We start from the raw sequence: 27,722 nt of genomic DNA, 5'->3' as shown, positions 1-27,722 counted from the left end.
AAAAAAAGAAGTTTAATTATAAAATAATACATAAATTAAGGGGATGAAGTCGCTATACAATAAATTCGTGTGCAATTTTAGGAATTTTGATACTGATGTAGCAATCTGAGCAAAATTAATTATTTCAATTATGGAGAACCTACTGTATTATATAGTAAGATATATGTATATAATAATACTCTTTCTATTGCAAGCCTAATTTGTGTACTTCGAGCACATAAAATGTGAGCATTATTTTTTTCACCAAATTTTCATGCAGTAACTGTTTTCAAAATATAATACACATTACACAAGATACTTCAGTATTTTATAGTTTAACAATTTTTTTCCAACCTACTAACGCATATGTTCCTCTAATGCCTAAATAATTATAGTAATCGTATGCATAGCTATGCAATTTCAAGTCTAAGGCGTCTCAGCAACACAATAATATTAACGGTTGTTTATAAACAGTAATATTAACGGTTGTTTATAAACAGTAATATTAACGGTTGTTTATAAAAATCGTAAACATACTAATATTATATAAATATATTATTAGCGTTCAAGTAAGTAAACTAACATATTATATATAAACCTGTACAATACATAATGTATGTATGTACGTGTAGTTGGTTGATAATATTTGTAATATTTGGATCTTAAATATGGCATAATACGAAACCACGGAAACTATACGAACGCATTTAGTATTTACAAGTATATGCATACCTGAAAACCGCACCAAAGGCAATCATCAATTAATTGTGGCAGTTTTGTATCAAGGACATCAACATCTTTTGAAAATCTGGACAATATGCGACCCGCGGGTGTTGTATCGAAAAAGTTCAGTTCTACTCGTAGCATATTTTTTAATAGCAGCAAATGGATCACAGTTGCTGCTCTCAAAGCACCCAAGTATGGGGCACAAGTCATTAAATATGACACTAAAGCTGCAAACGAGTTACAGGAAGTGTAGTTTTTTTTTTTTGTTTTTTTGTTTTGTTTGTAAGATATACATTTAAATGTATGTATGTATTTACTGTAACCAATATCTAAATACTACATTCATATACTAATAATGTTTCAAATACTGTGATTTTATCGAAAAATAAAACGTTAAAACTTTCACGCAACTTTAATCACTTTGAGATGTTTTACAAATATATATTATTTGCTATAGGCCAATTGTTAACTGATATAGGTATTGTTCGTTTTTGATTTGGAGTGATAGTGATAGTGGGAAAATTTAGCTCAAATTGCTACAAGTTGCTGCCAATACTTAAAGATTTTTGGGAAACTTTGTTCAAGATAATTTCATTTGAGTTATACTTATGTTAGGCACATGTGATGTTTTAACGTAGGTTGTTTAAAAATCTATAGAACACACATAGATATTTACGAGTATATTATTTATGCTCTTAACATTATATGAATGGTAATTAGTTGTAACGCCACAATGCTTGTATTTCGTTTTTTTCATCCAGAAATAACAACGGTTTGATGAGGTATCTGGGCCGGTGGAATCATCGGTTCACATTTCTTCAAAAATGATGCCGGTGAGAACTTAACCGTCAATGGCGACCGTTATCGCGCCATAATAACCGACTATTTGATGCCTGAAATTGAAGCTCGTGATCTCGGCGACATTTGGTTTCAACAAGACGGCGCAATGCTCGAACGAGTCATCGAAAATTGAACTCAACGGATGGACTATCTGAGACATAGCTGCGGACAACATTTGCAAGAGATAATCTTCAAAAAAATAACTGCCAAAGAATGTTCTTTCGAACGATAATGAATGTTCATTAAATTTAAATTTTCTGTGCTTTTTTCTTTAAAAAAGTAGGGAACCTCGAAATGGATCACCCTATAATTGAGTGAGGATTGTTTTAAACTTTACGCTAATAATACTTGTACGTTCATAACGAATATGTCTTTCAACAAACAATCACGTATGAGTAACTTGAGTATTGCGGAAAAAAATGTTTTGAAAATTTAGACTTTTTGTTTTTCGAAGCCAAAAATGCACCGAATTCATTATTGATTGCAGCGCCAAGATGAGTTAAAAATTTTTGACTACATATGCAGTACATATTGACATGTACATAGGTATATGGCATCGATGAAGGTAAACAAAAACAAAAACCGTTATATAATTTTGCCGTATTAGGTGCATATTTAACTGTCAATTTAGTAGATATTGGAAACAACGCCAGAACATGCCAATTCGTAAGTAGATGAACAGTATTAATTAGTAAATTAAACACTGAGGATTTCGTAGTTTACGTAGTTAGTTAATTGCAGCCAAAAATATTTATACACTGGTTAGGCACGAACATATAATTTTATATCATTCGCTTTTTAATATACACTAAATGTTTAAATGCACAAAATGCGCACAGATCGCACACAACCCACTCATAAAGAACTTAAATGTTAAGCTAGTAAATGCCAGCAAAAAGCATTAATGGGAGGGACCTTATTATGTAGATTACTAATATGGGTGGTATGTACAACAAAGCGGATAGTAATAAGCAATTTGATACTTTTAACAGCTTGGACTCTAAGCTAATAACGGTCTTACGATAACAAAACAATAACTTATCTGTATTTTACTGTTTATAATTAAATTTTTTAATACTTTCAATTTTTTTTTTTTTCAAATATACTTATATATGGTATACATATATAAATTCAAAGAAAGAAAGTAATTTGTGATAAATATTAGTATTAATTATATTTTATACCTACCTACTCTAGTAGACATATTGTTATTCTACTTATCATTAACTACTTGTAATTGTGTTTGCTCAATACTCATGAATACTTAATGAAGTTATAAAAACATATTTTGATAAAGGTTTAGCAGAGATTGGCAAATAATTCAAATTTGAAGAGGTAGTAGAAAAAATAAATAAAATACTAAACCACAATTAAAAAAGTTAAGAAAAAATCTTTCATATTTTATACAAATATTTCTAACGAAATGCAAACAAAAATAAAACACAAAAAGTCTTAATGCCACTCAATTAAAAAAAAAAGAAAGAGAATTATACAGGCTGAAAAGAAAAACGCATGACTGACATTGCTGTAAATGCATTATTTATGCATAGAAAATTACTAAATGTTTGAAGTATTTAATTAGTTTTACTTTTACATAGTACATATAGTATAGTATGTATTGTATATATGTACCATGTATGTAAAGAAGAAAATAATAAAATCAAGTGCACATAAAGAAAGCTGTTATATTTATGTTTTCACACAAGATAATCAAGTGCATGTACCTGAAACATAGTCGACATAAAGATTCGAGTATTAAGCGGCATTATTGTGTCTAATGTTTGCACATCGCTAGTGCAGCGATCTAAAATACGCCCAGTGGGCGTTATATCGAAAAATTCGGTTGGCAAATGCAAGAGGTTACTATAAAGTTCGTGGGATATTCGTAAAGATGCATGAATTGTGGCCACAGCAATAGCTAAAGATGCGCCGTAACTGCAAAGAGCTATACGGATGAGATATGTGTTAAATTTAAAAACGATATAAAACTCCACTATACTTGTAGTGCAAACTCGATAACTAAATAAGTAAATGCTGGGCTGGGGCGGTTTGTTTGTTTTTTTGGCTTAAGAAAAACAAAAACAAAAAAAATATTTCAGATATAGCTATGAAAACTTTGTGAGTGGCAAATGAATGTTCAAAAAAAAAATGAATTGAGTGAAATAAAAATGAATAAAATTTTGTGCAATTACAAACCATAAATTATACAGCTGCAATTATGTTTTGCAAGTCTGCAGGAAGAAATTAAAAATGTACTAAAACAATATAGATACCATAAAAACTATTGTAAAGAAACTATCCAGTGTGCCGGGTAATTCTTCATCGATTATTTCCATATCACCGCTGAAATGATTCAATAGACGTCCTATTGGCGTGATATCGAAGAAATTGCAAACCGGTGCGCGCATTATAAATTTAAGCAAATCATTGTGTAGGTCCTCGGCTGCCTTGAGTGTGCCAGAGTACAGCAGGACGACGGCGAAATAAGCGAACAAGCCTATGTTTCAACAGGCGTAGTTGCCAGCGTATACACCCATAATATGTTCAGGAGTGGGGTGTGTGGTGGAGGAAAATAAATACAGTAAAATTATATTTAACTGAAATTTTCAGAAAAAGGGTAAAGTGTCTTTGCGCTGCCATTCGTTATAACCAGATTGTGGAGTAGTATGAACCAAAGATATCATGGCCATATGAGAATTGTTTATGAGATGGGTAGCAGACTCTCAAGAAATGCGAAATTCCACGAGTTGTTGGATGCATATGAACATTTTTTACTTATTCAAATAATATAATGGCGATTATAAAAAGTTCTGTGGGAAACGAAGATATGGTGGTGTAAAAGAAGACATGCCATACCTACAAATCAGTTGAAACGCTTGTGAGAGCTGTTGTTGTTTAATAAAAGTAATATGTACGGTTATCCGCAACCAAAATTTCTGCCATGAGTGTAATAATATTTCGGAAATATTTCATAACCTACAAAATTGCGAAAAGGTTTGTTTTTAGTATTGATTTGAAAAAAGCAAAGAAAGCAAAAGAAAAGTAAGAGAAACAGGAGATTTGAATTGAAATGTAATGGAGGGCAAGCTAGAAAAATATGTATATTACTGTATAGTAGTGAAAAAAATTTATGTAAATACAATTTTTTTAAAAATTACCTAATTGTTATTATAATATGAACTAAGAAAATTAGTAGTAAAAATAAAATTATTATTAAAGCAATAATTTTTAAAAATGTTAATAAATGTAATAATAATAGTAATGTAAAAATACATAAAATTAAAGAAATTTAGGTATATATAATGTATAATAATTATAATTAATTTATACGCGTTAGTTGAAAAATAAGTAGTGCTCACCAAGGCTACAACTGGCACAACTAGCTCTAAATTTATTTTTCTCAAGTTGGTACATCTATCGTAAAAGCACATGCAAAGTTACAAGTCATTCTGTCCATTATTTCATTGTTTACAAGTCATTTGAAGTTGACGTGTTAGAGTATTTTTTTGAAATGGAAAAAATTGATTATCGCGCAGTGATTAAATTCTTTGCTTTGAAAAGTTTAAAAGCAAAATAAATTGTAAAGTGGACAATTGTTAGAAGTGTATAAGAAGTGCTCACTTTCAAAACGCACCGTTGAATTTTAGGCTGGTGAATTTAAACGTGGTCGGCTTGAAGACGATCCACGCGAAGGACGACCAAAAATCGCAACCCACCAGAAATCATTGAGCAAGTTCATAATATTGTTAGTGAAGATTCCAGTTTAACTAAGCGTGAAATTGTTAATGCCATAGGCATCTCAGGTGAACGAGTACTTTATATTTTACATGAAGAATTACATATAAAAAAGCTGTTTGGAACGTTAGTGCCATTTTTCATGAAGACAATGCACCTGCTCACAGAGGTGTTTTAACATTGACAAAATTCAGCGAATTGAAGTACAAATTGCTTGAGCATCTACCGTATTCACCAGATTTGGCTCCCAGCGATTACTACCTCTTCAGACACCTGAAAAAATTCCTTCGTGGAAAGCATTTTTCGTCGAATGAAGTAGCTATTACAGCCGTAGACGGGTACTTTGCAGAGCTTCCGGAAAATCATTAAAGGGATGGCATAAAATGATTGGAGGATTATTGGAGTAAGTGTATTGAAGTTAAGGGGGATTATTTTGAATAAAAAAATATATTTCGTACAAAAAAGAGTATTTTTTTATTTCGAGCGCAGAAACTTTTCGACCAACCTGTATATATTTAAGGCTAATGATTTAAAATGGAAGGGTTACCAGAAAAAAAATTATGCTAAAGCCATTATATAGAGGAAAAAGATACAATGCGACAAATTGAGCGTGTTCAAAAGTGATTTTTAGTATATAGCCTTTCAATACTCTATTACTAACGCATAAACTACGATAATGAATTAAGTATTATAAATGTAGTAAAATAAAGTATTTATAAATGAACTACATCGTAAATACTAATAAATACTAAAAAAAAATGATTTTCTTAGCACTGCGTTAAAATGTAGAAGCAGCATGCAAAGAAAGCTTCAAAATTAAAAAAAAAATACTTACATACTAAAGTTACAAATTTCTAAACTAAAAAAGCAACTTGCAGCTACTGATGGAGTTGTGCGTTTTTATGGGATTTAAATCAAGTAATGGCGATATATATATGTAGACTGACTTTTATAGGAGAGACTGCAAAGCGAAAAAAATATTTCAGCCAAATTGCATGCAGTTTCCCATAAGAAAATCTGTCTGAGAAGTTTTATTATTAAAAAAAAAAAACAAAGATCACATGAACATTAAAATGCGCGCAGTTAGTAAATGTAACCGTCCAGACATGATTTTTATTTACAGTTTATACGTTGTCATGTTTAGCCCCCATGCCGCCATACCAGTTCATGATAGTACTGTAATACATATATGGTTTCGACGCAGTTTTGACTTTTTTTTTTGTTAAATTGCATGCAATAATTTAAATTTTTATAGCAATACCGATACCAATTATAATGAATGGGTTACTGGTAGGCGGTAGTTAATTTTCAGAAGCCTTGTAAAATTATTTCTACGAAAAAGTAGTAGTGTAACACATATACATATGTATGTATACATATACTATATAGTAGTTTTTAAATATTTTGTGGTTATATTGGATTATTTTTGTTTTTACCCCAAAGCATGTTGACAGAAATTGTTGCACCACACCCGGCAGGATGGTATCGCACGTATCGATATCTTTCGAGAAGCGGCTGAGTATGCGGCCCAACGGAGTTGTATCGAATAATTCGGTTGGCCAACGCATTACGCCATTAATCAGTGTGACAAATACTTCCATGGAGCAATTTAGGCAACCAAATGCCAAACACAGTCCAGATAAATAGCGGGATATGACTAAGCGAATGTAAATTCAGCGTTTTCAGTTTGAAAATATTATTGTTTTGGAATATATTTGTTTTTGTAGCGTTACGAATTTGTTAAAATGGAAAATGGGGAAAATGTAAATTGAAATTCGAAAATGTCAGCAATATTTATAACTATATATTTTTATGTAAATATCGTAAATATATTGAAAGTGTTAGGGCAACAATTGCAAAAAAAAAAATTAGCATGCAAATTTCAATAAATTATATACAAATGTACATAGCAAAAGTAATGCTAAATTAAAAAAAAAAACTGTTAAATAAATGCGCTTGAAAACAAAAACAGTAAAACAAAGGTTAGCAGCTACATCTCGAGGAATACTCAGTGCATTGCAATAAGGGTATTCATGTTATATTTTTCTACTTGTACATGCATCAGTTGAGAATTATGAAAACTACAAATAAAGTAACGACACAATTTGCACTTCTATTAAATTGTAAAGTATTTTATAAGCAAAGAGCTTTCTTTATATGGTTTGTGGTTTTGAAAAATATATAGCAGATTATATTTGCTCGTAATACTGTAGGTACACATTTCAGATGAAAGTATACATCATAAGCTCCTGCTTAGCGCCAATTATAATTATAATTATTGCATTACAAATATTTCGGAATATTTAAAAAAAATTGCGAGTTGTATCACATATGCATGATTAGGGCAAAATATGCAACGTTATGACATATTATGACGTTCGTAAGTAGCAAAGTTTGTAGATAGTATTGTCTAATTGCATTGTTTTTTGTTTGCCGTATTGTATGTGTAATGAGCGTGTATGAGTGCGCGTTGATGCAATGATATCAAATGAAACGGAAAATAATTTATTACCGAGAAAAATTGGCTAATGGCCGCGCGCCATAATTGTGGTAAAGTGAAATCAATTGAATCGATATCTTTTGAGAAACGATTGATAATTCTACCCAAAGGCGTCGTATCAAAAATTTCTATGGGCCAGCGTAAAACACGCGATAGTAGTATATCATGAAGTTCCTTGGCACAATAAATACAGCCAAGTGCCAATGTGACCGAACAGCTAGCTTGAAAAACAACTGCAAGGAGTTTTAGTGTAATTGTTTAGTATTTGTTTCTTCTTATGTAAAACAATTTATATGTATTAGTTAGTTTTAGTTAAACGAAATATTTGATAATATTTGTATTTGGTGCAAAATCACAAACAAAAGTGCTGATTAATGTTTGTGTAAACAAGTGTGATTAGGTATATTATAGTTAAATTATATGTAACTTCAATTAGTTTTTTAAATTTTACACAATAGTATCAAAAATATAACAAGTAATCGAAAGTTTAACTACTACACTACATTACTAACATGTATTTATGTACATATGTGCTACGGGAAATTAAATTTTTTTTTAATATTTCATATTTTAGTTTAATGATTTTTTACTATGCTTGATAATACTAATTAGCGTATTGAAGGATTAAGGTAGGCAAACCAACACACTTACATAGGTGTTACAACTTTTACAGTACAACCCTAATTTCTCGGCAAGTATGAGCCAATATGGCGAGTATTGTGTTTAATTTTCTCTTATGCCAATTGAGATGATGAACATTGTATATGCAGATCTTTCTAAACATAAAAAGTTTAATTAAATTATCATGTGAAAACAAATTCTTCGTTGTCGGTGTCAGATTGCAGAAAACAAGTTGAAGTTATCGTACACATTTAGAGGATCAGTGGATTACAACTTAAGCACCAAACAGCTGAAAATATGACTCCGAAACGGAGAAATTTTTATTTAGACAAAGACCATCATCATGGCAGTATTCTCCAGAATTACGAGTATATGTGAATTTTTTTATAAATAATGTATTGTTTTGAATTCCAAAATTTTGAATGTGAATGAGTAATGCAATAAAATTTATTATAGATGAAGTGTAGCGAATAATTTTAATAAATAAAAAAGCTGTATTTGTGTACGATATGTGTTCAAAGAAAATAGTGATTTTTAATTTTTCGCGGGCTGTGTACATCGATTATCGATATTTGGTTTTTGTTATAATCGGACACATATGTTTATCATGTGCTTGCATTAGGAGTCAATTTCGATTAGAAGTTTGTTTTTGACAACAGAAAAGGTTAGTCACGTTTTTGTGTGCTTTTCGATTTTTGACTTTTAAAATAAATGGATCAAAGAATATGTATTATATTTAGAGTTCAAAATGGAATAAAGCGATTCAAGGCACTTGAAATGTTGACTGTGGCATTCAGTGATTCCACTTCGTCTCAAAAAAGTGTTTGTAAGTGCTATAAGCGCTTTACAGAAGGCCGAGAAGACAAGCGAAGAAAATATCGAATCAGTAAAAAAAAAATGGTTCCTGAAAATTGTCGAATCACTATTAGGGAATTGTAGAGTTCAATTTTCTCGAACTTTTTGGGCATGAAACGTGTGGCAGTGAAGTTTGTTTTGAAATTGCTAAATTTTGAGCAAAAGCAATGTCGCTTATTCGTGATTTTTTGGCCTAAAACAAAACCCTAATCATGCCTCAAGCACCGTATTCACCAGATTTAGCTACCTCCGACTTTTTCCTATTTCCAAAATTGAAGAAACCAATGAAACGAAAACATTTTGCCACATTTGTTGAGATCAAGTCAGATTGGAAAAAGCGTTGACACAAGTGTATTATATGCGAGGAGGATTAATTTGAAGGGGACAAAATCTATATATTTATATTGATGAATAAATAAGTCCTTTTAAAAAAAATTCAAAATTCACCTTTTCCTTTGAACACACCTCGTATATATGTATGTATGTGTAAAATTTAATTAAATTTCTTTAAATATGTTCGCGAAGAAATTTTAGGCGAAAACTTTCATGAAATATGAATAAATTTTTGAGCGCAAAATTTTTCTATTACAGCTTTGACATTAAACTACATATGTATATGTGCTCAACTTTCCAACTTTCCAACAATGTTTTTAGAATTGGTTTGCTGAGCGCACATTGTTTAATTTTGAAAATAAAATCAATTGGTATGAAATTTACCGAAAAAAATTGTGATATGACAACGCGCCAATTTTGTGGTAGAACATTATCAATGGTATCAATATCCTTGGCGAATCGATTCATAATTCTGCCGAGTGGTGTCATGTCAAAAAAATCCATTGGTAAGCGGAAGACGTTTTTTATTAAATGATTGTGAAGTATAATCGATGAATAAATACAACCCAATGATATATTCAATACGGAAATGTAGTTAGAAACCACTATTGAGGTTAGGTGATAATTTGGTAAAATTCATGCACGCATGCGCAATTGGTGTTGTCCATTTTGTATAAAAAAAAAAGAATATCCAATTTATAAAAAAAAAAATAATGTATTTTAGTAGTAAGCATTTAATTGTATAATATTAATTTAGGTTGTTACATTTCAACCTTTGCAACGGACAACAAAAATGAAAACAATTATCGACCGAAATAGAAGCTTTACATTCTAACGGCCATTATGACATCAAGCAGAAAAGCAAATATTATGTATTAATGCACTAATATAATATATAACGAATTATATAATAATTTATAAATAACGATTAGTTTAAGCTTGTTCATCGACTTTTTCGCAAATGAGCAATTCGAAAAAAAAAAACAAAAAACATATGTGTGAAAGGAGATGAGTAGCGCAAATAAATTGCTGTAACTAAGAGTTTTTGCTTTTGTAACAAAGAAATGTTTGTGTGATACGTAACGTATATATGTATGCATGTATGCTCATAAATCTGGTATGATAAACATACAAATTGATATAAAAAATTTTGCGGAGAAATTCAAATAAATTATATGTATATGAATTGTATATATTAAAATCTGAGTTACATAATATTAATGTGAGACTTAGATAAATTGTAAACAAATAGTGAAATATGCTATATTAAATAACGAACACTGGTTAGTATTTATACACTACATTTCGGCAACAAATGTTTGGTCTAACGAGTACATATAAATAGGTTTTACTATAAATGAGTCCAGTTAAAACTTTTATGTATGCTATGCATGTACCATATGTATATGAATACGAAAGTTAGCCAAATTCAATTTCGCATGTTTTTAAATCAACTTATTTTTGTATGTGCGCAGTTCGTTAATATTTAGTAACATACTTCACAATATGGGGAAAAACAGAAATTTTGATGAATATGAAATGTGTTAAGGGTACACAAATTTCGACTGTAAACAGTTATGCTTGTTATACTATACACTAAGATAACACTCTCTTTATCAATCTTGCGTTTAATTTGAAACTTCTTGCTATTTATAGTCGAAAGCTATGTTTACATGCTATTAAACTTGAAAAATATAAATTTTTTGTTGCTAAATTATGCATAATTTAGTTACCGAATAAGCCGTCATCATGACGGAGCGCCAATTTTGTGGTAATACATTATCGATGGAATCGATATCTTTCGCGAAGCGATTAACAACTCTTCCCAATGGCGTTGTATCGAATAATTCCATAGGCCACCGCAAAACACTATGCAAAAGATTTGTATGCAATGCCTTCGAGCAATAAAGGCAACCAATGGAAACGGCAAGTGTTGAAAGATAGCTCCCAAGCACTATTTTTGTGTGATTGAAAGAAGTGTTTCATAAAATCAATATAACCGTGTGATTTACGATTAGCCGCTAAACCAAGTACCATATTATTGTGCAAGCTTTGAATATTATGCATTTATGTACATACGTGTATGTATATATGTACGTAGCAGATGAATTTGCTTGGTATTTACAATTGTGCAAAGAAGATTCGTGTGAAAATTGAAAATTAAGAAAATTTTGTGCTTTCTATTCATAAAAGTGTTAACCAACGTTAGTAGGGACTAAATACATTTTAAATAAAAATTTGAACAAGGTTTAGGAGTGCTGTACAAATGCAGTTATTATGCCAGAAATGGCAGCAATATTGAAAGAGCGAAGCGTTAGTATTTCAAAGGCCAGCATTTAGTAGAAGTTGAATCAAATAGAAAATACGTAATTAAAATACAAAATAATAAGTAAGATATACTAAATAATGAGACCATTTAGTAATAAGAAAATAAACGTTTTGGACTAGCACAAAAAAAAATACCCTGCTACCTTTCAATTTTATATATACAAAATGAAATAATGCTAATAATAGGCAGTAATAAAATAAATGTATTAAATAAGCAGCTTTATGAAACGCCAGGCAGACATACAAATTCAAAAGAAACATAAAAACACTAGACACTTTATACAATTAAATATATAAATTTACATTTACTTATGTATGTGTATAGAGTTAGAGAACTTTGTGCTTACCTTGACCAAAACCGAAAGCGCCATAAACGCCCAAATACATATCACGCAACCCCGTGTCGTTTGCCACACGCCTGTCGTTCGACCATTGTGTCAACCACAAATTGGAGCCAATCGAAAATGCTTGATAGACGAAGTTCAAAAACAGGGTAGCAAGTGACAGGAAAACGCCAACACTCTTAATATAATGCTTGTAAACAGCCAGTTGCACCTGTTTTGATGGCGGGAAAAAAAAAATATATATATCGTAAATATATGTATCGTAAATTTTTCACAGAAGGATATAAAATACATAAACACAAATACTCACACCACCAGTTTCTGATTTTTCGGTTTCAATTAGTTTACCCTCCTCCACCTCAGTCTGCTTTTGCGACACTGTTGAAATTGCTGAAATTTCCGAGTCTTGACGACCAATTTTGCGACGCCGTAAACTGCCTTTACCGCTCTCCAACGACTTGACAGAACTACATTACGCATATAGGGACAAAAAACAAAAAGATTAATGGCTTTAAATGGCAAGGAATAATATTTAAACTTACACAGAATCTGACAAACTTTCAGTACGTGCTAGGGAAATGACCTTTTCGAGTGTGCCTAAAAGTTCTTCCGATTGGACAGTGCCCTCCAATTGCTGTTTAATCTCATCCAAATCCTCAACTTCTTCAGTAGACTCTTGCAGATGTTGTATAATGAATTCAGCAAAAGCGCCTTTGCGCGCTAACAACTCTTGATAGGTACCACTTTCGCTAATTTCGCCCAATTTCATCACATATATATTGTTTGTTTGCGGCAAGAACGTAATACCATGCGTGACTAATACACGTGTCTTCTTCGCCAACAGACCATTCGGTCCAATCACCTCTTCGAATATATGCTTGCCCACATGTGAGTCAACAGCACTTAATGGATCGTCAAGTAAATATAAGTCGGCATTACTGTACACGGCACGTGCCAAAGAAACACGCTGTTTCTGACCACCAGATAAATTAATACCCTTCTCACCGATTTCGGTTTGATCTCCGGCCGACAACATATCGATATCGGAACGTAAGGCACACGCATCTATAACACGATTATAACGTTTACGATCGTATTCCAGGCCAAATAGAATGTTATCACGTAGTGTGGCATTCTGGATCCAAGCCTGTTGCGGCACATATGCAATAGAGCCTACTGTGTTTACGCGACCCGACAATTTGTCCATCTCACCAAGCAGCGCTTGTATCAGTGAAGATTTGCCGGAACCAACGGTACCAACAACAGCGCACAATGTGCCTTTTTTCACCGTCAAATCGATGTTTTTCAATGTCTGTTCTCCATCACCCCAAGAGAAGGCACCTTTTCTGATGATCATTGGTTCGGCTGAAAGTGATAAAATGTTAATGAAATCAGTAAAGAGTGGAACACAATAAAGTTTTGCATTATATATACCTTCTTTGGGATCATGCTGGACACTGTTTGGATCCAATTCCTCGCTATTCATGAATTTGTTAATACGTTTCACAGAAACTTGAGTCTGTTTTTTGTTTTTGTTTTTTTGAAGTTTAAGAGCGATGTAAAAATATATATTAGTTTATATATTGAGTAAAATTTACATTTACATTTAGTATTTACTTATAGTAATGAACAATAATAACTGGTTAGTAGAAGCGAAAAATTAATATACATTTTAAATTTGTTTTAAGTTCAAAAACTATAATATGCCAGTAAACCAAGCTAGATTTGCTACAAGATATTGCAAAACGTTGTACTTAAGCCAAACACAAATGAATTTCGAAAAGCGACCAGACAATTGTTTTTTATTAATTTCTTTGAAGTTGAGGCATTCACATAACATGAGGCCGGTGGGCATTGCCAGCAACGGCAAATTTTTTTAAATTTTGTTTAGAACAATTTAAAATTTTTTAAAAATTATATTTTTTAAAATTTAAAAATATTAAAGTTAGCGCATTAGAAGTCAGTTAGGAAGTGGTGTTATAGACATTAAGCAAAATTTAATTTAAAAATTCATTATATTTACAAATTTCAGCAAGTGCTTGAAACAAAGAATATTTACATATTCATTTACATGCATGTATGTAAATATGCACTTTAAACGAACAACAGAGTAAACACAACAACAACAACAACAACGACAACACATGTAATAACACAATTATAAATCAGGTCGACTTACTTGTACCATGTTGGTTATCAACATGGGCAACATTATTAATGGAAAGCGCAAAATGTTGAATAATGATAATGAAACGAATATTTTAGTTGCATCGAGAACATTGTTTTCATCAATTAAAACATATGTACCGAATGTGACCAATGATACCTAGAAGGGCAGAAATAAAAGATAAGAAAATTCTTTGTTATCATAGTGAAAATGCGAATATGAACTAATGAATATTATGACTAATAGAAGATAGTTAAGAAATGCATGTGTATATGCAATAGAGGTTTTGAATTTTTAATTTGTAATCATTTTCTATGACTACTACCACCAATACTGCATTCAGATGTGTGTACCAATGTTGTTGAAACTATGTGTTTTCATGGCACTTAATGTGTGTTGCAATCATTGATAGATAGATATTTGCTCCGTTTTATAGTAGTTAATGAGTGAGTTCATGTTTTTTTTTTTGGTTTGTTTTCTTTTTCTTTTGATGTTCTTTATGAGGTTTTTCTCCACCAATTTGCACAAATTTGATGTTTTACCTCAGCCAGATCGATAAATAACATAGGTAGTGTAGCCAACGGTAGTTTTATCGTGTCGAACAGCGCGATGCTAACGAATACTTTGGATATCGTTAGGTGATGTTCACTACTTGTTAAAACGTATGTGGTAAAAGTCACTAACGAGACCTTTTAAAAGCAAAATTTATTTAGAAAAAAAAACATGTATATTTTACTTATTCGTGTTTATCGTAGTAGACATACGAATAGTGCTGTGAATAAAACAAATGTTGATATAGCGAAAAATTGTATCAGCTTACCAAGAAGGGGGCACATGACCATAGGAACGAGGTACCGGCGTTTAAGTATGCAGCGGCTTTTAGAGTCTCTATTTCCTTTTCACGAATTTGCAACACTTGATTTTCGAAACTTGGCTCCCAAGCATATAATTTAAGTACCTAAAACCGCAATAATTTAGTTTAGTTTTGTAATGCAAACGGATATACATAAAACAAAAATGCTTACTTCGTATTTTTTTAGATTTTGAAAATATGTCACCTTACCTTTATGCCGCTGAGCACTTCGTTCATTAGTTTAACACGTTCATCCTTATACTTCATTTGTCTGATCTGATATACTTTAATGCGATTGGCTATAACACCATTAACAGGAATCAGAATGATCATCACAGCAAGACCGGCCAATACAGAAGGTCCTAATTGGAGCCATAAAAAGTACATGGCTAAGGCAATTTGTAACGGCGCTGACCATATCATATTCAAGTACGTTGTTAAATCCATAAAACGTTGCGCATCTACAGCCATTAAATTGACAATTTCACCCACTGTCGATTGTTTACGTGTGGCATTTGAGATGACTAGAGCTTTGCGGTAGATGGCATTTATAAGTGCAGTACGAATGCGCAACCCAACGACGAACATGCGATGGAAATATTGTCCCAAAATAAATGTTTGTGCAGCAGCTGTAATAAATAGTAACGCAGAATAGAAAATGCCCTTCCATTCGGGTTGTCTTTCGGAATTTTCGTCGGCATAATCTTCCACAAAACTAATAATTAAACTGAGCACTTGAGGTTGCACAAATGTTAGTAAATCGCAAATTAATTTCATTAATGAACCAAACAAAAATACTCCTCCAAATGATTTGATAATAGGTGGCATTATGGATGTGACCTTTTTCTTTTCGCCTGAACGCCCATGTGGGTTCTCAAATTCCACTTTACCATTACTATACTGCGCCTTCGGTTGTGGTGGAGTGTGGCTCTTATCGTTTTTGTGCACACTTTTATTCCAATAGTATGCGAATATTGGCATGATTTCTCTACAGCTGTCCTGTGGACGCAAATCCCATAGATCTTTCTCCTCCAATGGATTTCGATAACCTTTCCATGCCATACCATCGAACCAAGTGTATGTTACGCGCGACAAGAAACTTGACGAACTTTCCGGAATTTCGTTCTACAAAGAAAAAACGTTTAATATGCATATTCCAGTCATGAACAGTAGCTAAACAAATTACATTCGTCCGTTTGTATTTAGTTTCTCTGGGCATGGCATCGGCAAAACAGTTCAGCAAGAGCATTGCGCATGAAAATGCAAAATAAATTATGTAACTAACATAATTGTATTCATCCCACGAATAGGCCGGTTTGTCTGCAATGTCAGAGTTCAATATCTTATTTCGTTCCCTACTTTCACGCACTTCGGTGCGGCATTGAGGAATTGCGAATATCACAAGCAGGAACCAGAAAAGAAATTGTGTACCGGATGTCTGCACACCATATTTCCGATTCAGCGGAATGAAAATGAACAGCAACAACTAAAAACAAATAAGGCATATATTATAAACTCTAATAGTAATATAAATATTGTTACTTACAAAAGTGGCGAATTTTATAATAGGACCCCATATATCAGTAGGATGGATTAACGAGGCTGTAGCTTCATCACCCTTCTTTACTAATGCGACAACTAAGTCGGTTGCCGAAAGAATAAGCAAAGCACTATTCAAAACTAATTTGCTAATGTTAAGTTTGTTCCATGGGATGTTCTTATCTAAACTTGCTTTCAGATAGTAAAAATCGAATACGGAGAAAATCCACAGAAATGCACATGGGCCCCATACTAGAACAGTCTTCTCAAAGCATTTTGTAAAATCTGGGTCACTGGTCCACCAAGTTTGATTTGCGTTCTATTACGATAGATTAAAATAGTTAAGAAATGAAAATATCGCAATTCGTTGTAACTTACCCAAAATTGTGAGCCGCAGAACTCATCCATAGGATGATTGTCATTATCCGTCATTTTGATCTTCAAAGCAGGATTGAACACTTAATTATTTTTCTTAATAAAATTACGTTTTGTTATAATAACCGGATAAGCATGGAATTTTTATGACAAAATAAGTAATTCGCCAAATTGAACACTGGCCTTCGCACAGCTAGTTAGCTGCTAACCTGAAATTGAAAAATGTAAAACAGCTGTTATACAGAGGTCTTCTTATGAATTATGTTTAGAAATTAAAAACGACAATGCTGATAAACACATCGTAATTTCCAAAATACACAAATAATTCGATAGTTTGAAAAACAAAACATATTACACGATCCATATACTTCGTTTCTATTAGCAATTAAAGCCGAAGAAATAGAACCGCGTGTATGCTTTCTCTAAATGTAAGCTAAGCATTTGTATCGCCCTGTATTGTAGTCTACAAAATATTTCTACACCACTGAATCAAACGAACAAAACTCATTGCTGTCATCGAATGTCATTCTACAGTGACAGCACTTATTTCATTCTACAATTTGTTTATCAACCTGAGTTTTTATTAGAGTTTTGGGAATTGTTAAAAATATTGTAGTGATTATTAAGAGTAATATCTTCAACATTAGATTTTGTCAATAATGTCTCGTCCAAAAAACTTTTTAGATGCGGATGAAAGTTTACTTGAAAAAAATCTAAAATTTGTCAAAGTAAGTGAATTTGTCACAAATCAAGAGCACCGATTTGATTTATTTCCTCGCCGAAAATTTTGTTTTCAGAATGAAGTTGAAGAAGAACTCAATCATTACTTTTCTGGCACGCAAGATAGTGATAGATTAAATGAATCGCTAGCCCCGCCACGTGAATATAAAGTTGTTCAGCCAAAACCAGGTAATTACGAAAATATAATGTATTGATGAGGTTTATGGTATCTTATCAATTGGTATAACCTTATAATTTTTTCAACTACTCACATAATTAATAATTTTTTCGTGTAGAAGTAGGGATATATACAGAAATAGTTACTTTCACATAATTTATATTTACTGTTACTCCACCACAAATGTGTTAATTAAACTAGGCACTTGGCTGCAACTGTCGGCAACCCAATAATAATTGGTGGCGAAAACAATTACGAACGCCTAGTAAGCCGCTGATTGGCACAATGCATTTTAATTAATTGTAATTGAAATTGCGTAGAACATGAACAAATCGTTTTGGTATCAAGAAGGAGAAAAATATACTATCAAGTATTAAACCACGCAAACTATTGATATAGGTATATGTGTAAATATCTAAAATGTTAGATAAAGTAGTTTATGTTTATTTTATATCTCAAATTTTATAATTGCTATGATATCAGACATACTCGTATGCTTTTGGAGTCATCATGTTAAATATCTAAACGTTTTTTATATCCCATATAAAAACATAAAATATTGAAAAATTAACATTAAGCATTTTAGCCTCAGGTATTGTGTGTTATTTAAATGGCACTCAAGTGCGGCTTACTGACAGCAACTAAACAAGTTTCCCAAACAATTCGAAACAAGATTTCTGAATTTTACCCAAAGACAAAAACGTGTTAGTGAGATCTTAAATTGTTTAAAGAAATTAGCATGCATATGTATGTACATCTATTACTTTAAGATCCTGTTATACATAACATTAAAATAAATGTATGTATATATTTGAAACTATCCCCTTATATTATAAAATGAATCGAAGAGCACATGTTAACGAGCTTTTATTTGACATCTTCTTCGAATGTAATTGAGGTGAGCAAAAAAGTGATTGCCTTTAAAGTACAACATTAATTGACATTTAACATCGAGGAAATTCGTATTTCAATTTATTAGAATTGAAAGTCAAATATTGACATTCTTTATCATTCAATACTACTACTTTCAATACAAAAACACTACGTTATAGTTTTTTGTAAAATCAGGTATTTTCTATCAGTTATGTTGTCTCCTGTTTAGAAAGAACAAATTACTAGTTTTCTTGATTATTAGTGCATAGCAAAGCAAACAAAAGAAAATGGGCTGAAAATCGCTTCAAAACTACACTCTTAATATTATTACAATGGCCACGAAGAGAACAATGGATGCATAAGTATGTAAGTTAATAAGAATTTGTGTGAGAGTAATATCGCATTTTTTTCGATAATGCGAGATTAAGGAATGCTATAAAAGAATGAATTGAAATAGTTTTTAAAAATTCTAGCTTACTTAACTTTCATTTATATGATGTGATTTTTGAACGAACTCGATTTTACAATTAATCCAAAGCGATAAACGTAAACACTAACAAAGCTGCTTAAATTATAAATAAATATATAATTCACGTGTCCATGCTGGTCGTATACAAACAAATGCACCCAACTGGCAAAATATATGGCTTTGAAATTCAAGACTTTAAATAAGCACACTTCAAGTAAATTTGTTTTCACGAATTGGCATACACACAACTAATAATGTATGTACATATGCATGTATATGTATCAAATATCTGTGCCTGTTTAATGTTATTATCCAATGCATATCCAAAGTAATTTTGAAAAAATCTTAGTGATTCGCAGAATCTGCAAGTTAGCCAGTTAGTACAGCGTCGAACCCATTCAATTTTATTTTTAAGTTCACTGCATGCATATATACTCATACATAATCAATTAAATTTTTTTTTCTATTATTCTGCATTTACTCTTACACATGAACATACGTATTTATGCGTATAAAATACAGTGTTGATTAGCTCTTAGAGATAAGCAGACACGCTTTGTTAATAAATACTTAATGTGTTTCGCATACTACCAACGAAATCTGCATCGTTTAATTATTTGCTTTGTTAGAAAACAAAAACCTATTTCCCTTGAGCTCTTTAACCGGTGATGAGAGAAAGAAAACCAGTACTTGAAAGTAATCTAAAAATTTCTACAACTACATGCATAATGCCTTTAGATTACTGTTATGCATATCTATAATATATTGCAAACTTTGAAATCTTATCTTATATACTCACTACTTTGAAGTATCGGTAAAAAAAAGCTTTTGCATGAATTCGCCAAATACATATGTATAATACAAAGCATGTTTAGAGAAATTAAACTGTATTCAAGTTTACAAAAATTCTGTACATACATACGTATACTACAGAAAAACAATGTGGTTTCATTCGCTATTTCATAAATTCATTTGTGTTGTTTGGGGTATATGCTAGTCTGGAACACACACCATATGTGAGTCCTTATAAATTTGATTATAATTTTATCAGCACTCATTTTAATTTCGTAACAATATGAAATATTCATGCCACATTAGTGTTGGACTTCTACATATGCATGTATATAGATATAAGCTTTTTTTTTGTTTATGCATTCGGTCATCACTTTGCGCACAGCTCTCAATATCAACAACAGTTTATTTATTTAGTTTTACACATGCATTTAGCGACGTTCTTTGTGGAAAATGTGAAGCTTTATGTTTCATCTCCCGACGCCAACTGTATGTTATGACTATACGATTTATTGTTTAAATATAATTTTAAAGTAAATTTACGATAGTCTTACATGCATACCAATTATTTAACAACACATACATACATATATGTACATACTTGTATAAACTAGTTTCACTTAATCTTTACCATTGTGACACTTATCCAAGTTGCAGTTTGCTTATCTTTTTCATTCACCTTAATTGTTCATAATTAAGTGAGAATTCACCTATGAATATACATACATACATATGTATTTACAGTTATCAGCAGGCATCCCCATTTCATGCTCTTGCTTTTCGAAACTCATAGTGATACAGCAAAAAATTTGCATGCCACACCATTAACCACGTTTTTCTTATCCCCAATCGTATATGTGAAGGCTATTTATACAATGTTTTTCGCGGGCTGCCCAAATTGCGTAATTTTGTTTATAGTTTTTCTTGTACACTTGTTGCTGTTGGCGCGTTCAACGCGAAAGACCGCAATTGACACATTAACGAATTTGTAATTAATTAATTTCATTTTTATGACATACAGCAATTAATTATTTACTTTTGGTGCTCTTTGTTGATAAATTTATTATGCCCATGTCAACAATTGCTTGTCGCAAGGTTGCTTCTCCTGCAAATCCATACTGGATGAATCTTATCGTTATTATAAAGCTCGCAGATAAGGATGTTCAGTTCGTATGCTTGATATTCATATATTAATATATACATATGTACATACGTATATACATGTATAGCAAATAATAATAATTTCTTCTCAGCTTAGGTTGTAAAGAGGTGTATGTTTATTTTAAATTTACGTTATTTTTTTTTTCTATATAAAGATAAGTATTTGTTAGATCGCACAACAAAAAGAGATTTTCTAAAAAAAAATTTAATATTTAAAAAGTATTTGAAAATTTGTGTTCAATTTATATTTTTTTTTTACAATTTTTTGATAAATCTTAAAATCAAATAATATGAATATTTATTTGGAATTTGTTTGGTAATTATTCGCATGTAATCCTCTCGATTAATATGTGGTAATTATTTTATGCAAAGGATTATTCTTAATAATTACAACTTTATCAATTTTCAAAATGTTAAAATTTATAAAATATAGCATATCAAAAAGTATGTGCGTAATTTTAAAAATTTGATGTATGAGGCATCAAAAACACTTAAATTAGCAATGCTTTTACTAGTTTGATAGTTTCTGCTGTCTTTGTTTTAATTTTGACTTAAAGCAAATATCATTCACATACATACATTTAGCTGTACTATATAAGTATGTATATACAGTCTTAATTAGAAAAAAAAAGAAACGACAGCATTCATTAACAAGAAAAAACGTCAACTTCCGAAACGTTTCACCGAAGCTAGAATACGCTTCACAAATAAAAAAATTATCTATACAATAACATTATATTGATTGATATGCTATAGTGATTCGATTTAAAAAAATTATTTTATTATTACAAATTGCAAAATAAAAACGTTTTTCAAACAAGGATTTGATTTCGTTGAGGGTATAAAAACATATATATTAAGTAAACGGGTTTTCAATTATAGCCGTCACATTGCGATCCTCAAAATTATTAACATTTCAAGAATAATGCACATATACAGTGAAACCTTTACGTAACTGCGTATATGTATATACCGGTCAGTGAATATAATAACAGTTGCTTCAAGCATCGTACACTCCAAACCAAAACACTACACTTGTGTGCACATATGCAAAAATAAACTCTCCGTTATTCACTTCAAATGCGAAGAATAAAACAAACAATTTTGTTTGTGGTAGTGCATATTAAGACAATACTTATAACTTCAAACAAAAATAAAAATCTATAATTTAGAATTATCATCAAGGCCAACCAGCACGTCGGCAATTAAATTATTATTATAAAAAGTATATAAGCGTGTATGTACTTATATAGTAAATACATATGTTTTGATTGATTCATTTGTATGCATGTAATATGTAAAACAAAAATTTACTTGTACCCACATATGAATGAGCACGCAAAATACTTCCTATAACCCTATAAAAAAGAGCCTTATTAGGTGGCTACCACTTCATAACAAGCCACTTGTGTTAAAATAAACCAGTGAATTTGTATAATGAGTTGTGAATTAAGTTTTTTGTCTGTCATATCAACTGAGTATTGTACAATTAAATCCAAAATCCTTATTGCCGGTGAATTTTGATGTTGTTTTTTTTTCAATTACCTCAACATTCGTAGTAAATACATTTGTTATATATACATATGTATATACATATATATTTACACATCGGGGATTTTTAACGTTATTTTGCCATTTCATTTTGGCCATATGACTAAACTATGTATATAATGCGAATTTTTGTTCGTGACTCTCTTTGCTTGGTTGAACACGATCTTTAGTGATATTTCTCTTCACACAAAATTTACCCAAAAACCAAAACGTTAAAAATGCGATTCACAGAGTTTGACAACAGCACACATATACACACATTCACTAATAGCGATTAAATACAAAAATTTCACTTCCACATTACCTTTTTTTGAAGTTCAAAAGATCGTACCGTTTCGTTTTCACTAACTTTTCCACAATTCAAAAGAGTCTTGTACCGTCGCGTTCGAGCACCTTGCACCAACTGGTTGAACTACCCAACGCTTCTAGCTTTTTGTGTGGTGGCGGTGGCGTTTCTGTTAGGATTTACGAGCAACAACAATGTTTTTGTTATTTATTGATGGCTAGTTGGAATGTGTATACACATATGCATTTGTATGAATTTAACAGCTAGAGACTATAAAGATGCCCCATAAACCATCATTGCCTCTCCAAATAGCCTAAATGTGCGCTGGGCCACCAGTTGCTGGGAGCGCAACCAGCTCTTAGTTGTCTAAAGAGTGTGAGCAAAAGCTACATATGTGCTTGAGAGAAGTTGAAGTACAGAGATAAGCGCCCATGTATTTCACCAGTTGTTTGTGTACGTATTTTGTATATCTACATGCATATATAAAAGTCACTGTAAAAGTTAATTGCGGGACTTTTTGTTTTTGAAGTACTTAGGCTACCACTGTCACTTAACCCTACTACTACACTAGTAGCAGATATTCAAATAACTGAAGTTCCATTATGTAATGAAATAAACAAATTTTTATTGAAACTAATTATATACAACCAAAATTCATAAGGAGCGAAAATATTTTTGAAATGCTGCGTCATTACAAAATAAATAGAAATTAATGTATTTTCAAGTGTGTGACGTTTTTTATCGATTCCGTACATGCATACACATATATTATTCGTTGCTGAGAAATACACCATTTGTCTGCTGGGATTTGCATGTGTATGTATTAGTGTGAGTATTTCTGATTTTGCCATTTTATGTAATTTAAAAGCGCAAAGTCATAGTTTGATTAACTAAATATTGCAGATATTGAATAGGTATGATGCATACGTTTGGTGTTTACAATAGCTTTTCAAGCACATTTAATGATCAAATGGACGATCCTGAAAATAAATTACTATGCTACAAAAGGATTTCTATAGAGATCAATAATTTACTTGTATTACGCTAATAACGACCGATACAACCTGAATTTCATGACAAATTCAAATATACACAAATAAATGCCGCAAAATAACTTTTGATAAATACATATGTATGTATGCGTTTTTATATAAGTATGTATGCACATAATATTGTCCTTAAGTTCTACAGTCAATCTCCAGCGAAGCCCTGTTAAATATATAAATATTAATATTTAAATCTAGGAAAATATTTTCTTATCAGTCAGTGAATTAAAGTTATAAAAAAATATTCATTACGAACGTTATTCAGTTAAAATTTTCTGACTGCAGTTATAAAAACAAGTTCATTGATCGGTTTCAAATTCACCACGTGAGTCACTTCACGTTTCTTATCAGCAGTTAATATAGTGTTTCCTAGTGTCATATTTGTCGAACATTTTCATTAACAAACAAAAACAAAATTCAATTGGTTTGAGTGTAAAAAGAATATTGTGTAAGTTTTATATCGAAAGCAAAGTTTGATAGAAAATTTTAGGCAGAAGAGTATTTATGAATTTAAGCTAGCAATGCATCCACTTATTAATAACATCAAAATTGTGACGTATGCAGAGTAGGCCAATAGTTTATTGACCAAGGTCTAAATTAGTTGCACGAAAAGCTTACCCCCATAAGATAACATGATAATACACCTTAACCTAGAATACTTGTATCTATCTTTTAATGCTGAATATATACACCTGTTTTTATCTATTATTTTTTTTTAATCTTTTTTAAATATAATGCCAACTTGCAGATAGTTTGAAAATGTTTATTGTTTGTCTAACTTCTAATGATAACTTTAATCGAAATACCATAAATAAAAATTTCAAGTTGATAATTTTGGGAAATTTGCGACAACGTATGTGATTTACCATATCAGCCTTATGTTGTTATAAAATCAATATCTTTATTATTACTACTGTATAATAAATTTTTCAAATATGGTATTGGATCTCTAAATTTTTTATCTGAAACATAGAACAAATTGTCGAGTTCGTTACCACAATCACATTGAGAGAGGGAAGTTTGACATCTGCGAGCTTTGAACATAAATGCTTCATCGTGTTAAATTTCTTAAAGGAGAGTAGGTTTTTATTTTTTTTTTTAATGTTTCTCTTAAATTAATGCATATAATCTCAAGAAAGTTGTGTCTATATTTCAAGTCGATTAGCGCGAAATTTACGCAGTTAATAATTTTAATTTTTTCCGTAAAACAGTGCGTTTTTTCTTTCTTTCACAGTGTTCAAAGACATGAAAAATTTATATGTCCATTGTTTATATATCTCTTGGCGCTACTTGGAAAAAACTATTATCTAGCGAATGAACCTTGATGTTTCGTTTTTAGATGATATAGCACCAAGTTATAACGGCACCCTCTTTTTTCCGCGACACGTTCGAATAACTGCTGCCATTGCCGTATTTTCTAATATTTCTTTTTTTACATAACATTCTTCGAATGCCATACATTAATATATCATTGGTTTTCATAAAGTGATTTCAACTGTGTCGTCACAAAAAATTCACAAAAACATGCCTGTTTTTAGACGAAATAATCCCAATCCCCCTTAACTACCTCCGTTTGATAAATACTTACATCAAGAAACATAGCATATTTCTACTACAACACACTGCCACAGACAAATCAAGCGTGCATAATTTATCTCAAACTTTGTATATCTTCCAACAGTCTTATATGACATAAGTATCTTTTGTATAAGAAACTATTAAAGAAATCTAATTTAGAAATTAAATAGTAGATATAATCGCCTTTTACTTATCTCGTTAATATTAATTAAAATGAAACATTAAATTCTGCTAATTTTTAATATATTATAAGAATATGTTCTCTAACCTAGTATATTAATTAATATTTTTGTAGTCCAGTTATTTTTGATATTATAACCATAAACGTGTGCTGTTAAATTTTGCTATAGCTAACGTATTTAAACTAACTCAACTGAAAACTTTCGCTTCGTTATGATCGTTAACCTCTTACGCTGTTCTAACATAATAATATATACATATGATGTGACCCATTTTAACAAATTTGCAAATTCACCATGTGTCTGTGTTTCCACTCTCATAAAATTGAATATTCATGTATTTGTATATATACAATACGTAGATATATACAAAATACATCTACAAGACTCTTGCCATGTACTTTCGTAACTTTACATTCGTTTATAATATTTTAATTATAAAGGTTATAATATTTAACATTTATTTTTATTTCAGGCATTTGCATTAAAAGTTTTAAAACGAATACAAATGATAAATTTTTCATCAATGTTTGTCAAACTGAAGAGATACCGCCCCCGGAGGACATTACCGAAGAGCAATTGGCTGATATTTTGCAATCGGAAGTACCAAGTTCTTTTCGTATTCCCATGAGTATTTCCGATCCGCGTGTAACTAAGGATAAATCTAATAATTCAGTAGATGTTTGCGATATTGCGATTAATCCTAATTTCTTTGTCAAAATTCAAAAATCTTTACTATTTAAAGACTTTTTCCTGGCGCTAATTGCCGAAGCTCTAAACGATAAATATAACATACAAATAAAAGTCGAGAAATCAATAATACTACAAAATAGAAAGTTTATAGGCACACTGGTGCGCCATCGTGTACGTAATAAAGATGTGAAAACCGTTTTAAGCTCATATAAACAACCAACAGAGGAGGACAAAAGAAAATTGGATGAACTTGAAAAAAGCAGTGTTGGGAAGAATGTGCCATTGGTACAGGAGATTGATATAAATGAGGTGAATGTGCTAAAGCAGAAATCAGAAGAATTAAAGCAGAATTCCTCCCAGATTAAAGAGGCAATATCACTAGCTGGATCCACGGTGCCGGAGTTTAAGTTACGTGCCAAACTGTCCAAAGAGAAGGTTGAAGAAATACAGGCGGAATTCTATCTGCCAAAATGTGTAAGTAGCAGAAAGTGGTACTAAATCTCATTGTGTACTCAGGACTAATTGATTATTGCAGTTTCGTAAAAAATATTTTGTTTGACAAATACCGTATATTGTAATAATTAAATTATTTTCACAACAGATATCTTCAAATGAAATTGCATTGGATATCGGAGAAGATCGCATTTTGTTGGAATCTATGAAGCATGGTTATATGTTTGATAAGTTTGTGAATTATCGTTTGAATCAAGAACGTGCTCGGGCAATTTTCGACAAAACCAATAAAGTAAGTTAAAATAAGAAAAATATAAAACTTAATTTAATTTTCTAAATTTTTAACTCTAGATGCTTCAAGTCCGTATCCCTGTATATCCAGTTCATTAAATTATATGGTGGTCATCTCTATTTGTTCAATTAGAGAGTTAAAATATTTTTATTGTATAAATTACGGGCACGGAATTTTCAATTTGCTAATTTTTTTTTTAATTGCAACAAATAAATAATAAACCTATAAATAAATAAAGAATATAGTTTAACAGAAA

At 31.2% G+C, this 27,722-nt stretch overlaps 2 protein-coding genes across 7 annotated transcripts in view; one reads left to right on the top strand and one right to left on the bottom strand.

Moving 5' to 3' along the window:
• MRP (Multidrug-Resistance like Protein 1) overlaps positions 1 to 23,371 on the bottom strand; it is a 26,396-nt gene extending 3,025 nt beyond the window's left edge. Inside the window, exons 1-12 of one of the 6 annotated variants that reach the window (XM_036366382.2) lie at positions 23,244 to 23,371; positions 17,199 to 17,404; positions 16,828 to 17,139; positions 16,468 to 16,767; positions 15,492 to 16,406; positions 15,249 to 15,386; positions 14,441 to 14,587; positions 13,696 to 13,780; positions 12,804 to 13,626; positions 12,572 to 12,728; positions 12,265 to 12,472; positions 11,323 to 11,543 (exon numbers count right to left, since the gene is read on the bottom strand). In XM_036366382.2, the coding sequence (XP_036222275.2) occupies positions 11,323 to 11,543; positions 12,265 to 12,472; positions 12,572 to 12,728; positions 12,804 to 13,626; positions 13,696 to 13,780; positions 14,441 to 14,587; positions 15,249 to 15,386; positions 15,492 to 16,406; positions 16,468 to 16,767; positions 16,828 to 17,139; positions 17,199 to 17,252 (3,360 nt within the window). In that variant the 5' untranslated portion in view covers positions 17,253 to 17,404; positions 23,244 to 23,371. Of the gene's footprint in view, positions 1 to 711; positions 933 to 3,818; positions 4,043 to 6,716; positions 6,938 to 7,792; positions 8,014 to 9,973; positions 10,195 to 11,322; positions 11,544 to 12,264; positions 12,473 to 12,571; positions 12,729 to 12,803; positions 13,627 to 13,695; positions 13,781 to 14,440; positions 14,588 to 15,248; positions 15,387 to 15,491; positions 16,407 to 16,467; positions 16,768 to 16,827; positions 17,140 to 17,198; positions 17,405 to 23,243 lie in introns of all 6 variants that reach the window. The other 5 variants (XM_070107468.1, XM_014231436.3, XM_014231437.3 and 2 more) reach the window with 5 other exon arrangements.
• Positions 17,731 to 27,722, top strand: Pih1D1 (PIH1 domain containing 1). The gene is made up of 5 exons (XM_070107470.1): positions 17,731 to 17,923; positions 17,993 to 18,104; positions 26,504 to 27,195; positions 27,323 to 27,466; positions 27,526 to 27,722. Exons 1-5 carry the CDS (start codon positions 17,855 to 17,857, stop codon positions 27,562 to 27,564), a joined length of 1,056 nt encoding a protein of 351 aa, XP_069963571.1. The 5' UTR covers positions 17,731 to 17,854; the 3' UTR covers positions 27,565 to 27,722.

The sequence above is a fragment of the Bactrocera oleae genome, chromosome 3, assembly GCF_042242935.1.
Source record: "Bactrocera oleae isolate idBacOlea1 chromosome 3, idBacOlea1, whole genome shotgun sequence".
NCBI classification, from domain to species: Eukaryota; Metazoa; Arthropoda; class Insecta; order Diptera; family Tephritidae; genus Bactrocera; species Bactrocera oleae.
Note: the sequence above shows the minus strand (reverse complement) of the source record. Positions and strands in the feature narration are given on the sequence as shown.

Excerpts from the sequence above, each read along its gene's own strand:
- Pih1D1 (XM_070107470.1), top strand. The coding sequence starts at position 17,855 with ATGTCTCGTCCAAAAAACTTTTTAGATGCGGATGAAAGTTTACTTGAA. Across the intron at positions 27,196-27,322 it reads AATTCTATCTGCCAAAATGT|ATATCTTCAAATGAAATTGC; the intron begins GTAAGTAGCAGA and ends TTTTCACAACAG. Across the intron at positions 27,467-27,525 it reads TTTTCGACAAAACCAATAAA|ATGCTTCAAGTCCGTATCCC; the intron begins GTAAGTTAAAAT and ends TTTTAACTCTAG.